Here is a 14,349-nt window from a genome sequence, read left to right as displayed (position 1 = left end):
CCCGCCTTCGGAGACGACATTGATCAGAGCCCATCATATGTACATTCACAAATGTACGTCATATTACCAACCGTCAACCGGTCGATTTTTTAAATAAAAAGCAATTGTCTTCCCACACCACATCCACTTTTTATTTAGGAGTGTATGTTTTGTGGGCACTTATATGAAATAAAATAAATATACGTAATAGATTTCTTAGACATTTTACCATTTATTTTGAATGTTATTTAATATTATGATATTCATTTATTATTTGTGAAATTACTCTACTACAGGCCTACCACTTAACTGAGTCGGTTCTTAGGGTAGTGCCAAATGGCTTGTCTATTAATTTCAATTATCAATGAAATAATTATTAATACAAAGATCGAACACTTACAAGAAATTCCAATGCTGTTACGAATTCTACTTTGTGCTCGTTTCATGATCTTTGTTTTTGGTTTTTAATCGACTTCATAAAAAGGAGATTCTCAATTGGACTGTATGATTTTTTTTGCATGTATTGTCGCGTAACGCGATAACTCCGCATTTGTGGACCGATTTTGTTGGTTCGTTTCTTGTTGGAAAGAGGGTACCATTTAAATTTAAAGACAATATTCCACCTCTAAGGGTGGCAAACTAAGGGACGAATGACTTTTAAGGTCGATTTTTTTAGTAATCTGTATTGTTTTTTTAACGAATTTTTTGGCTGTAGCGCCATTTGTGAGAAATACTCGGGATAATTTCAACAACATTTTTCTTACGATATTCAATAGCAAGTTGATTGAAAAAAGTGCCTACTAATTTAGTCAATTGTTATGTGAAACGATAATAATGTCAGAATGTTTCCTGACAAACAATGGCTGTAATAATTTTAAATAAACTTAATTACAATTATTAAAACGACATCTCCGGTCAGTTACTGGTAGCTGTAAAGGTACCTGGCTGAGTGAAGCAATAGATATCTCACAGTTGGCGCTACGGCCAAAAAAGTCGTTAAAAACCAAAAAGAAAGAAAAGAAAAATTCGTAAAGTCTGCTGGTTCTTCCCGTGGCTTAGTTGGCATAGCGTCTGCCATGGTTTGCTAGAAGACTTTGGTTTTATTTGTGATTGGTAGATCTTTGTATATTAATAATTATTTCATTGATAATTGAAAGGATTATACAAACCATGTGGCATTACCCCAGGAATCGACTCAGTTAAGCAGTAGGCCTAATAGTTTGTTCTAGAGAAATTTGTGAATTCTGCTGACTCTATCTGTAACTTAGTTGGTAGAGCAGTGCCTGTTGTTTGGAATGCAGACGCAGGGATCGAGTCCTGTCCTGTCAGATCATGTCCGAAGAAATTTTTCGTCATATTCAACCGTTGTATTAATCATTATTTTACAAAAGGCAAAAGCGTTGAGCCATTAAGGCAGTGGTGAAAATATAGATTTACGAAATAACGCCTACATTTTCCTTCAATATCTTGGTGATAAGAAATATGCTTTAAAAGCGTCATAAAAGAAATGCGAGAGAATAAAGTTGAGCGCTTTCTTGTAAATCAAATGAATAGACACTTTCATTTCTCAAAATGACATGAGTATTGTCCAGAATTTTCGGGAAAGTCGTGTTTTAAGATTAAAAAGTGATTCGTTCTCGTTAGATACTGCACTCATAATGAACTCAATGCCGTTTTACCTGATCTTGATGTTTTTTTGGTTCCTTTGCGAAGTATAAGGCCAGTATAATAAAATGTACAAAGTTGAATGCTGATGACAAAACCCAATTCTCTAATGTGGCGTATATTTGGAGTATTAACAAATTTTGGCCATATATGTCAAAGGCATTTTTTAGTCCTCATCAATAACTAAAATTTTCTAAATAGTTATGATTTTCTTTCTTAAAAAAAAGACTTTAAATCGCTCTCCTGTAAAATTGTTCAAATGCACGTTAGCACTTTTGCCTTTCCAGCGACGATATTATGTTAAATATCAAAATCTTGCCCCGTTACATGTCCCGTATATTTTAAACGTTTTTTTACATAATTTAAAAAAATAGTTTATATTTAAATGCATGATTTAAAACTGAAGTGGTTTTTGTACGCAAATATCCATTAACAGGTTCAATTTGTGGGCCATCTTTTTATTATTATGTATTTTTTTTATAATATCTACAGACAGGACGAATAAGTCGTGCACCTGATGATAAGCTACATGCATGTCCATAACAGTTGCAGTGCCAATCAGAGCTTTAAATCGATCCATGCTCTTAAATCGAGGCCATGATCTTTAGTAACTCTCCTATTTAATCATAAAAAACCGATTAATTTCGTTCGTAGAATCTTTAAACCTCTCTCTTGAAAAGTTATGGTTTTGCAGATGTAGCCTTATTGTCTTCAGGGTGCGAATTTAATTTAATATAATATTAGCGTTCTTGCAGCTCATAAATTAACTTAGTAGTGAGGCGTCACTGAATGTTGTATACGTCTGTAATTGGTTTGTGTATTGTGTTAATGGTTAGTCAAGTTTGTGTAAATTGTTTAAATACATTTGCTATTGGTGTTCCTACTACTACTAATTATATATTTACATTAAGTAAAAAGGAAAACACACACAAAAGATGCACTCACTGCTTATTATACGCCACAAACACGCTGTTTTTCTACTATTCGCCGCTGATAGCTATTTAACACAACGCTTCATTTGCTTTCAGAGTGGTTATTTTATATAACAAACTAAATTTTTCATTACACATATATGAACTTACCAAATATGAGTGTAAATATGTAATTTCCAATTGGTTGCAAATACTAGATTACTCGGAAACTAAAAACCTTTCTTGCCGTATTCATGTAACTATTTTTAGGTTTTTTTTTATAATATCAAGGGACGGGACGAACAAGTCGTGCGCCTGATGGTAAGCTACACGCCTATCCATAACAGTTGTAGTGGCGCTCAGAGTTTTTAATCGCAAAAATCTGAGGGGCACTGCCACTGCGTTCGTCACCCTGAGTCTTAATTTAACATGTGCCTGTAATTTCACAGCACTCTTATACCCTATAAAACCGGAACACAGTAGGAACCTAATGGTGACACACACGCTCTCACACTTGTATACATTAAGATATTTTTAGCATAATTAGACAGCATTTACAATTTTTGTTGCTGACCAGTATATTGGTTTTTCTTTTAAGATTACTGACTTTAAGAGCTGAACTCTGAGAGGGTGAGGGCCTGGTGAGTTGTAATACAGGTTTAGTTGCCTAGTACGATCTCTAGTCTCTTACGAGGGATACAACATTTACAATTGTTGGTCTATTGTAAAATAAGTGTATATTTATTTCTTTGTGTTGAGAAAAGAAACCATTACTATTATTTCTGAAAGACATTTCTTCCTGCAGACCGAGTTACAGGACTCTATAATTACAATACGGGTTTACGTGCACCATCAAACAAAAGAATGTAAAACAAATTTAAAACTATATGAATACTTAATAAATACATATTTCATAAAATGATACTCATTTATATGTTAGAATATTGCGAAGTTCCATTTAATGTTTGGAAGCTCTGTTCCTTTAAGTTTTTTATAGTGAAATTTCTGATATATACATTTTTATTAAGTAAACATAGACATAGTTTTTTAATAATAATAACGCACACACTCAACGTAGCCCCGCACTAGGGAAACCCTGTGTCGCGGGTGCCATGGACACGCACATAGACAACCACAAATTACACCCAAACTCACGAGAGAAATAAATGTAGGTCATACAAATATTTCTCCTGGCCCGGGAATCGGGACCTCAGCGTGGCAGTCCGGCCGGCATAGTAACCATTCGGCCACGGAGGCAGTTGTATGTAGTTTCGGGATTTCATATGTCTTCGAAAAGTTTTAAGTGTCTTTGCAATAAATTCAACGTTGATAAATGCTAAAGAAACTTCCTGAACATGAATCTATTTCTTCTAGGCTCTATCAGATAATATATCAGCAACAATACTCTTCGACGAGACAGTATACCAGAAGACGGATGATGGAACCCCATTCATAGAGTTGCTTAAGAAGAAGAATATCATACCTGGCATCAAGGTTGATAGAGATACGGTTCCACTGTTTTTGTCTGAAGATGAAGTTACTACTCAAGGTAAAGTAAATTTTATGAAAGGCGATATAAAAAATGGTGTCGCGAAGGAAAGAAATGAATAAGTAAATATTCTTACGTTGTTTTTGCAATATTGTTATTATTATGAGACCATATTCCGGTTCGAAACTTTGCTATATCTATTATTTCTGATTTTGATTTATTTTCACAAAGATGAAACAATTTTAGGAGTTGCCCGTAGCGTTTGTAGTATTTATCTTTATTTTTGCACTGTATTTTGTAATAGACTTAATTAAAAAAAATATTTCGTATACGTAGGGAGTTTCTCCAATTGGCTTTTGAACAGCTTAAAACACATTTGTCAGATAATTTTAAGAATGCTGTTGAAACTTTGTTCATTAAATGAAATAAAATAAATTTGTTTTTAATATTTTCGTCTTTTTCATATTTAGTCAGCTGTGTATTATTTTTTATATTTATTTTTTTCATTGCATAAATGTTGCTAAAATCTGCTAAAATTTCTTCTATGGTTCCAGGTCTCGACGATTTAGCAAAACGCTGTGCAGAGTACAAAAAGCAAGGCTGTCGTTTTGCCAAATGGAGAGCTCCTCTGAAGATTGGTGAACATACACCTTCAGTGCAAGCTATTCAGGACACTGCTCAAGTATTGGCCCGATACGCTGCGATTTGTCAGAGCGAGGGCCTGGTTCCCATCGTTGAACCTGATATTTTGTTGGATGGTAAGTATTTGCTATTAGATCATCTTTTCTTCTTACACTCTTTACTTTTATGCGGTTTTATAAATAGATTTAAGTTTAGTGCAAGTGGACGTTACCGCCGTATTTTATTAGTAAAGACATATTTTTTTATGAAAGGGAATTCTAAATTTTCGCAAAGGTGGCAAAAGATTGTAAATCAATAAGGCACCACACATAATTGATTTTAGATGGATATTTATTTTTAAAATGTTTTTAATTTACACTTTGATACCGCACGGACTTTTTTGGCCAACCCTTTACTTCGAAAAATCGGAACAAGAGAAAGAGAAATCCTCCAGTATAGAGAAATTCTAATTTTTATTGAGATCTTAGATTCAGTCGGCTCTTGTCTCAATCTGTTAGCAGCCTAGAAGTACCATGACTTCTAGGTTGCTAACAGATTGACTGCAAAACGTTATCCGAGACTTCGACTACATGAAGTTGATAGCGACTTCACGCACTAACTGCAAATATGCATTATAATATAAAAGTAACGGGACTTACTCCCATAGTATTTTAGTCGGAAGCGACCCGACTAGTTTCGACCATAATCGATGGTCTTCTTCAGGGGTTGAGTGCAACTTTGCAAATATGCAGTCAATGTGTTAGCAACCTGTAGATTCGAAACGTTGTTTTATTTGAAAAACGCCACCGAAAAAGTAGTTTCATTTCATAATTCTAATTTGCCAAAGATGGATATGAGACCTATTTCTTTTCCGCATTGAACATTTATCACATGAAGCGGGTTTATTGTAATGTATGATATAAGTATTTTTATCCTTACGCTCATTTAATATAATTTTATGTAATATAAACTTATTTAATATAACAATTCAATTAATATAATAGTTTTGAGATTCTAATTCGCAAGATTCAACTAATTTCATGTTTGTATCCGTGGATTGAGAAGCGACTTAACAATATTTTTCGTCGTTGCTAGTAGTGTTAAAAATAGCTTGTGTAAAGATTTTTTGAACTGGTATTTCTGGAAAATGGGAACCTGGTGCCCCGACGCACAGGCATCTTTATGCTTAGTTTAGGCATCAGTCTCCCACAAAATTATTACCAAAGCTTAACGTGTAAACTATTCTTAGCTATAATAAATTGTATTTTGTGGAAGAAAAATAAACTTAAAAGAAGAAATGTAATGTTCATTTTTGATAATAATGATCAACTCTAACCATTGACTTACAAATAAATGGACGACGGGTCTAATACAAAAACCACGAAAAAAATGTCCCAAGTCAACCTATTTAAACGTAGTGACATGTAAAGGAATATTAAAAAGCTAAAACGTTGAATTTAAATTGTTATGTCATCGCAGTACTGTCTAATTTTGCTTGCTTCGCTGTCAGAAGAAACAAACGAAGACTAAAGCGTGAATGACGCTCTGTATACGATTTTAACGCCCTATAAGTTCGGACACTTTTTAGCGCGGACCCGACGTCCATATAATTGTAAGTCAATGACTCTAACACTCATTTTAAATAACAATTATAAATTAGTTGTAAACCTCAGTTTAGTTATTTAATTAAGTAGATTATTAAACTGAGATAAATGTGATCGAAAAAATGTTCAGGAACGCAAACAAATTCTGTTCAGCTTTTTCATGTGCTCACCTAACCCACTAAAGGAGTGGCACACATTACAGGTAAACACCTTGTAAAAATTATCTGAATTTGACAATATATAAAATGATTGTTGTATAAAAAGCGCTTTATATAAAATGTGAATAATAATAATAATGTTCAATAATAATGTTTATTTCACAAAATAGTTTACAACATAATAATGAAGTTCCTGATTCCTATGCTAGGTATAACCTGTGTGACAGGAGCCAGTGTCCTCTCCCAAATTTTGATAAGGCTTAATCTAATTCATGAGAAAAAAAGAAAGTGATAGAATTTATTATAATTACTATATGGTGTGAAAACACGATTTCTAAAAAATTTCACGACGGAAAATAATCACAAACTTGCCTCGAAATTTTACAAGAAAACCGCTATATTCAATAGTGTAATAGTACCATTGACTTACAAATAAATGGACGACGGGTCTAATACAAAAACCACGAAAAAAATGTCCCAAGTCAACCTATTCGAAATTTAAATTGTTATGTCATCGCAGTATCGCGCTGTCCGTAGAACAAATGAAGACTAAAGCGGAGTGTCGCGCTCTGTATACGATTTTAGCGCCTTACAAGTGCGGACACTTTTTAGCGCGGACCCGACGTCCATATAATTGTAAGTCAATGAATAGTACCAATGCTTTTTTATATCAACTGAACTAAATAAAACACGTATACTTATATGATATACATTTTTCAAATAGCTTTAATTCCGTTTGTAAAAAATAAATTCTGAAATAAGGCCAGTGTCCCTGCGGGTTGACCCAAGCAAAATGAACCGTATTAGTAAGGGCAAAATTTGGAATCGAGCTTGGGTAGTATAGACTCTTAACGGCGCTACCGCTCTCACCGGTCTGGCAAACAGTCTGGTTCGAGTTCAGAGAGATCGAAGGCATTTTTATTTGTGTTTGTTCGAACATTGCATCTATAATAACAAGAAAAACTAATGAAGTATTTTCTCATAAAATACATGAATAAATCACGGTAGTAAAAACATCATGGTATTCAATAAAAAAAATGTATTATTCCATTAGGGGTGCGACATGTCAACAAAAAAGCAGTTCAATCAATCCAGAGCTCATCAAAGAGAGTAGCGACAAAAACCAAAGCTGATCGAGCTGCTTAAGCAAATTTATTTGAAGATTGATTGATCAATCTCTTGCTCCACTCACGTTGAAAATATGACGTCTTTGCTTCATTACTATAAAATATCCATGTTGTTGGTTTTTGTTACCAGGCGATCATGATATTGTACGAGCACAGAAAGTAACGGAAGTTGTGTTAGCTGCTGTGTACAAGGCTTTGAGTGATCATCACGTATTCTTAGAAGGAACTTTATTGAAACCGAATATGGTATGTGTTATTTATTATCTACCATTTTTTTAATGGGGAAATCCTCCTAGGATACCTCTCCGTCGCGAGGCCAGCGGAAAGGTTAGCCGAACTTCTACCGGTTAAAACCCACAGTGATCTTCTCGGGTGCTCTAGTGGGAGGGATCTGGGATCGACTTTGCGCACCGGAACCCCTCATCACTTGGGAGGAGCTACGTCCTTCCGTTCCCTCTCCTCACGACGAAGCTTATCACAGCGCCCTGTTGTCCTCCTCGCGGCTCCCAAACTTACTGGCGAACTTAGCCCCCGCTCCGATCGGCCGCAACCGCGAAGGTACACCACCGCCGAGCGGGATTAGCTCTCTCCCGATCACTCTCGGCAGGAGGAAGGAGGTCCTTCTGAAGCATCACCGTTTCACAAAAGGAGATCATTGCCTCATGGGACTCTTGATTGACGGCCAGCATGCTGTGCATGGCGGAGAGAGATCTCTCCCAATCCGGGCAACCAGTTCCACTCGGAGGCTCACGTCGGGCACTACTCCAGCGTGTGCTGAGCGGAATCCTGGTCCCTTCCTGGTTATCGACTCGCATCCTATACAATTCAGATACTCACGGAAACGTGGTGACGCACTTCCGCTGGTTCAACCAGACTTCAATTCTTTAATGAATAGCGCGTGCGATGACCTGCGCTATGCAACGCGAGTGCACCGCGAGATTATGCGAATGTGTGCGTCCGTCACGGCTGTGCGGCTAGCGTGCACACATTAGTACTAGTAGAGATCCTTGTGAAAGGTTGGTCCAGGGAAGTACTGCCATCTTACCTTGACTGCTTCCCGGTTTTGAAAGGTAAGGGTTCTGGTGAAATAACAGGCACATGGGACTTGTCAAGTTATGTCCCGGGGTGACGGATGCAATGGCAGTGCCCCTCAGATCGGATAGGCGTGTCGCTTACCACCAGGTGCACGATTTGTTCACCCCGTCTCTTAGTATCATAAAAAAACATACAAGTCGCGCTGCTAGGTTTACAACTTGTCTAATTAGACTATGCTATTATTTATTTATCTTTATTTACGAGGGGTAAAATGGGTACGTCTCTAGTAATATTCCTAACCTCATAGTCAACGTGGATATAATAATTGTAAGCATTTTTACCCTTTTTTTCTATATCTATGATTTTTACTTTACAGGTGACTCCTGGACAAGGATGCTCAAAAAGAAGCTCAACAGAAGAAATCGCAAAAGCCACAGTCACTGCTTTGCTAAGAGGAGTACCGGCTGCAGTACCAGGTAAAATTTTCTCATTGAAATATTACTGGAGAACGCTACCATAGTTTTCAAGCCAATATATAAAATTTTAGTCGTAATCCATCGTAATTTTCAAACAAACTTATCAATTTAATACCACCGGTACCGTTCCTCCTTCGGTCAACGAATACCGAATAGTCTGGTACATTCCATCTTTGTGTCATTAATGCACCACTCATGCCGTAAAATAATAAATTTCGAGAAACTCAGAGGTGCGAGCCCGCATTCGAAACCACAGTCTCTACTTGAGAGGAGGTAGGTCAAAACATTATGCTACCACGGCGAGAGTAAATAGGTATTTTAGATAAACGCTTACCATAGCTTAACATCATTAGGGTCAGCATTATAGGACATGAAAGCGCGAGATATTATCGCGTAGAGAATAGCAATATCTCGCGCTTCCATGTCGCTCTCGTGCAAGTAGCGTCATGTCGTGCTAGCCCTACAAGTAATGGCCAAACGTTTCTCTATTTTTTATATGCTTAAACAAAATTGAGAATGTCTTTATTCCTGTATTTTAGGAATAACCTTCCTTTCTGGAGGTCAATCTGAAGAAGAAGCGACACAGAACCTAAATGCTATCAACCGAGTGAACATGAAGAAACCGTGGATGCTTACCTTCAGTTATGGTCGGGCTCTTCAAGCCTCTGTCTGGAAGACCTGGGCAGGAAAGGATGAATATGTTAAGAAAGCGCAACAGGAGTTGTTGAAGAGGGCTAAGGTAAAGATTTAGGATACAAACCACAGTGACAACAGTGAACTCAATTTGATCGCTTGTTTCATAAAGTAATCGACTAGAATAATTTAGGTCTTTATGAATTAAAAGCATTATTGTAGTATAATACGATGAGTAGTCCAACTGCTTGTCAATGCTTACACTTTGCTTGGAGCGTAGGGTTGTCACATTATTATTTTTAGTTATTAGGTGCAACGAGTTGTAAACACGTAGATATTCATCACAGTATTCTTGTGCTATATTGAAATAAGCTTTGTCAAATAAAGTGCTTCATAATGATATTTTTATACCAATATCGTGGATTGGTATCATGATTATGAAGTAAAAATACAATGCTGAATATCGAGTTCTTATGTTTTCGCGATTGTTACACATAGGAAATGAAACTATTTTTCCGGATTTAAATCAATCGTGACCATGGGACCCGTAAAGGGCCCGAAACGTCGGTTTGTTTGAAAAAACAAATATACGCGATTTAAATCCGGAAAAATAGTTTCATTTCCTACAATGCTGAATAATTCTGATTTTGAGACACTCTTGTTCAAACAACCATAAGCACAACAAAAATAATATACAATTTGATATCATTTTTTGAACACTGAGCAAAATCTTCAATTGTGTAATGAATAGTGCATCAGAGAACCCGCGCTGTGCAACGCGAATCCCGCGCGAGGTTATTCGGATGTATGCGTCTATATATGACGCGAGGCGAGCTTGTACACATTATAGCTACGTTGCTACTTTACTTGAAGTTACAATACTTGTCTCAATATTTAGGTGTCATGGCACACGAGACAAGATTAATGTCGTGGCTCTGCGGAGAATAACCGCATTCGTGAGCCAAATAAAGATTTAGTTGGTCCTAAGATGTTACTAAGACGATACTGCCAGTCGTCAAAAATCATTTTGAGCAAAACTCTCCAATGTGACAGAGATTAACACAATTTTGGCGACCTCGATGGCTCAATGGCTTGCACTGTGGGCGCTGAATAAGGAGGATGAGGATTTGGACCAATTATTTTGGGAAGTGCAAAGCTTTTCTTAATTGCAATATTTGTTTCACCCTAGCTCATAAACAGTGCCATGCAGGCAAAGTTAAAGTCACGCTCATGGGCTTTTTGATTTTTTACGTCAAGATTAAGCAAAAAGTTTTTGTGCTCGAAAAATCTTAACGTATATTTCGCATAAACTTGAAGTATAAAAAAAAAATTAAACATTTCCAGTTTAACTATATTTTACTAAATTTATTTTGTGAATTCAAATTCTGCAGTATTTTTAGGATTTGAAATGATTTATTTAATATTTAATATACAAATACATTGTGGCTGCATGCGTTTGTGCTTTTTATAACATTTTAGTTCGAGGTGTATAATCTGCAAATTTCATTTGCAAAATCCGTAAATGTTGTGTTGTGATTTATGAAGCAATATTTATTCATAAAAGAAATAAATTATCGTTGCATCTATTTCCTCGCGAATAACGACGAATGACATTGTATGTAACACGGGCGGTAAAAGTTGCAAACCTGGAGTCATTAATGCCCCTCATGCCTTTAGTTTCGGGCTTCTACCAAACACTCGTAATTTTTTTTTTACCGCTCATATAACACGTAATGTAATATCAATATCACGTTTTTATTACTACGTTAGTATTCTAAATTTGTCCCACGGGTTTCGAGAACGAAACCGCTAAAACTGGGAATGTTGAACCAATTTACTCAGACAAAACGTTTTCCAAACAGACAACGTAAATATTATTAGGTTTAATTAATTCTTCAAAATGTGACACACGCCGTGTGCCGACATGGCGACAGCAAATAATCAAACAAAACAAACGAACGTCGAACAAAGTAAACAATGTAAATGCTATGTCGTAGCCCAAATTGTTTACTGAACAAATAGCTATAATGATATCTTTTATCAGGGTGCTTAAATTTCGTCGAACATAGTTACTATTTTGTTAAAAATTACTAGGCGGAATATTGGACCGGAATATACCGAAGCGCAGTAGTTTTTTATTTTTCTTTTTTCTTTTTTTTTATAGCTCTGAACATTTGCAGGCGTAAAATTGTATAATCAAATTCATTTCCCATGGATTTAACAATTAACCTCAATTATCTTAAGTTACAGGTTGAAATTCAAAATTTGGGTTTGCTCGCAACCTGAAGAATTGTTATTTTTAAGCTAGTTTCAAATTTTATGCATATCGGTAGAGGAACGGCCGAGTTTAAATTTAAACTTACAATAATTTACTGAAAATATACTAAGGTCTGAGAAAAACATATTACTATTGAGTAAAGCAATTAAAAATCGGATTATTAAATAATAAATCTCTATCATTGTATAATTTTATATATCATCGTATCACTATATGCAATGATGATTTTGACAATGTGACGGTCGAAAGATGAAAAAAAAAGAAAAAATCATTGAATTCTATTGAGACAATAACCGGTGTTGATGGGTTGGTCCGCGGAAATGTTAAGCATTCGCGAGAATCTAAAACAAAATACATTACAAACATGTAACACTAATCACATTATTATGTTCATTATATAATAATTATTATTACAAAGAAAACATTCACATCGAACACTCAGAAAAAATTCCTTCGATCCGGCCGGATTCGAACCGACGTCTTCTAGCATACCGTGCCAGACGCTATACCAACTAAGCCACGGAACGAACCAGCGGACCTCACGAATTTTTCTATGTGCTTGTTGTCGTGTCTTTGTATTTGGTTTTTCAACGACTTTTTAGTCGTAGCGCCATCTATGAGAAATCTATGAAAGTTTTATATATGGACTAGATATCTGCCTTTCAAATACGGTAGATTATACTATATTTTTTATAAAAACAATAAGTTGGCATTTAATTTTGATCTCCATCACATCTGATGGAAGTCACTACGATGGAGCACACTAGTTCTCTCTCTATGTTAGTTCTACGGGAATGGGTTTTAAAAAGTGTATAATTTCTTGGTCTTGCATTTGATCTAGTTATAGTGATCTTAGCCTTACTGAAAAGTGCTGGAGAATCTTTGGGATGCTTAGACAGCCTTTGGGATGCTTCGGCAGGCTTCGGGCCGCCGAGTTGACTATACGGGTATGCAGGGCGACGAGGGGGCGGAGATCTGAAGAGAGGCCAGGCGCGAGCACGATATCGCGACGGAATACTGTTGCATGCCTAAGGATGATTTGGCATGCTTACAGACACCGCGGCATAATTGCTGTTACAACGCGCTTGCGTGTAGCGAAGCCAAGGAATCCTCTGCCGAATCGTGGCGCCAGTTAGCGCCGGGCCTTAGTTTAAGCCCCGATCGAAACTCAAGTCTGTACGTTATCCATGTGGGAAAACAACAAGCCGGAACTACGGGTTTCATGCTTTGAGAGTATTGTGACTGTGATGATCAATTGTAAAATTGTTGTTTGCAGGCCAATGGACTAGCTGCACTTGGAAAATACGACGGCACCATTAGCACGGCAGCGAGTGACAAATCTAACTACAGCAAAGAACATAAATACTAAAATTGTAAGCATATTTCGTAATGCCACAAGTACATAACAGTGGCGAAGGACTCAGACAGCTAGATTGTGATTGGTATATCTAAGAAATTTATTCTACTAATTACCTGAAGATAGTAAAAATTTGGAATTGATTGAAGAGATTTGGTATTTTGCTACATGTAGCCACCCTTCGCCATTGTTACACACAGCATTCAAAGCCGAAAAGCAAGAGGTTTTGTATCATAGATAACTAAAACAAAATGTGAAAAGAAATATGTTAACACACTAACCGTAGTTTTATTAAATGCAACATATATGGTGCGAGAATGAATGCGGGCGCACGCGCTCACATTCAGTCGTCGTCCATATAAATACACGGGATGAGACCCGCTGCGGTCCCGACACACGCCCGACTCGCACCCGCTCTCTGTGTGTTTCACGCTTAACTCTCGTGACGTACTTCTTCCCTTTCCTTCATTAGTAAATATTTTAAATATTGAATTGTACCTCAGGCGCGTCAAGCAAAAGGCCTATTCAGATTTATGAAGTGTGTCCCAAAAGTATCCGATCTTTGTCCGTTATACCGCGCTGAGTGTGTTAATCATAATCCGACTCATGGCACCCTGCAAAGCAATCTCCGTGCGACTGCAGAACATGCTCCCATCGATGATGCTTCCACATCCCGAAGCAGTTATGGAAGTTTTAATAGTCTCTGAGTCGTCAAATCTGTGGGAATCAAATTATATGGAAGCCTCGCCACTGATTCCCACTCGGATATCGCTTGTAATCGCGCGATGTATGGGTACATCGGTAGCGAACATCGCGTACATTTAAGTAGACATTTTAATCCTTGTATTGCTTCTTAATAGTTAAACAAGTTTAGTTTCAGTGTTCAGATTATGTTACGATTAGTTATATATTTGATTTAGTTTTCATTAATTCTGGTAACGAACAATAATTACTTGACACACATGACCTCGGATTTAGTAGAGGTGAGGCTGCAGAGCCTTGAACACCGCCGTAAA

General features: G+C 36.7%; 1 protein-coding gene across 2 annotated transcripts in view; it reads left to right on the top strand.

The window, feature by feature from the left end:
• LOC113240660 (fructose-bisphosphate aldolase-like) overlaps positions 1–14,349 on the top strand; it is a 40,456-nt gene that overhangs the window by 13,308 nt on the left and 12,799 nt on the right. The window contains exons 3-8 of one of the 2 annotated variants that reach the window (XM_026478022.1): positions 3,930–4,104; positions 4,599–4,802; positions 7,685–7,800; positions 8,966–9,065; positions 9,605–9,804; positions 13,253–13,349. In XM_026478022.1, the coding sequence (XP_026333807.1) occupies positions 3,930–4,104; positions 4,599–4,802; positions 7,685–7,800; positions 8,966–9,065; positions 9,605–9,804; positions 13,253–13,345 (888 nt within the window). In that variant the 3' untranslated portion in view covers positions 13,346–13,349. Of the gene's footprint in view, positions 1–3,929; positions 4,105–4,598; positions 4,803–7,684; positions 7,801–8,965; positions 9,066–9,604; positions 9,805–13,252; positions 13,571–14,349 lie in introns of those variants that run through there. The other variant, XM_026478021.1, reaches the window with a different exon arrangement.

The sequence above is a fragment of the Hyposmocoma kahamanoa genome, unplaced genomic scaffold (assembly GCF_003589595.1).
Source record: "Hyposmocoma kahamanoa isolate Upper Pololo Valley unplaced genomic scaffold, ASM358959v1 160, whole genome shotgun sequence".
In the NCBI taxonomy this organism is placed as follows: domain Eukaryota; kingdom Metazoa; phylum Arthropoda; class Insecta; order Lepidoptera; family Cosmopterigidae; genus Hyposmocoma; species Hyposmocoma kahamanoa.
Note: the sequence above shows the minus strand (reverse complement) of the source record. Positions and strands in the feature narration are given on the sequence as shown.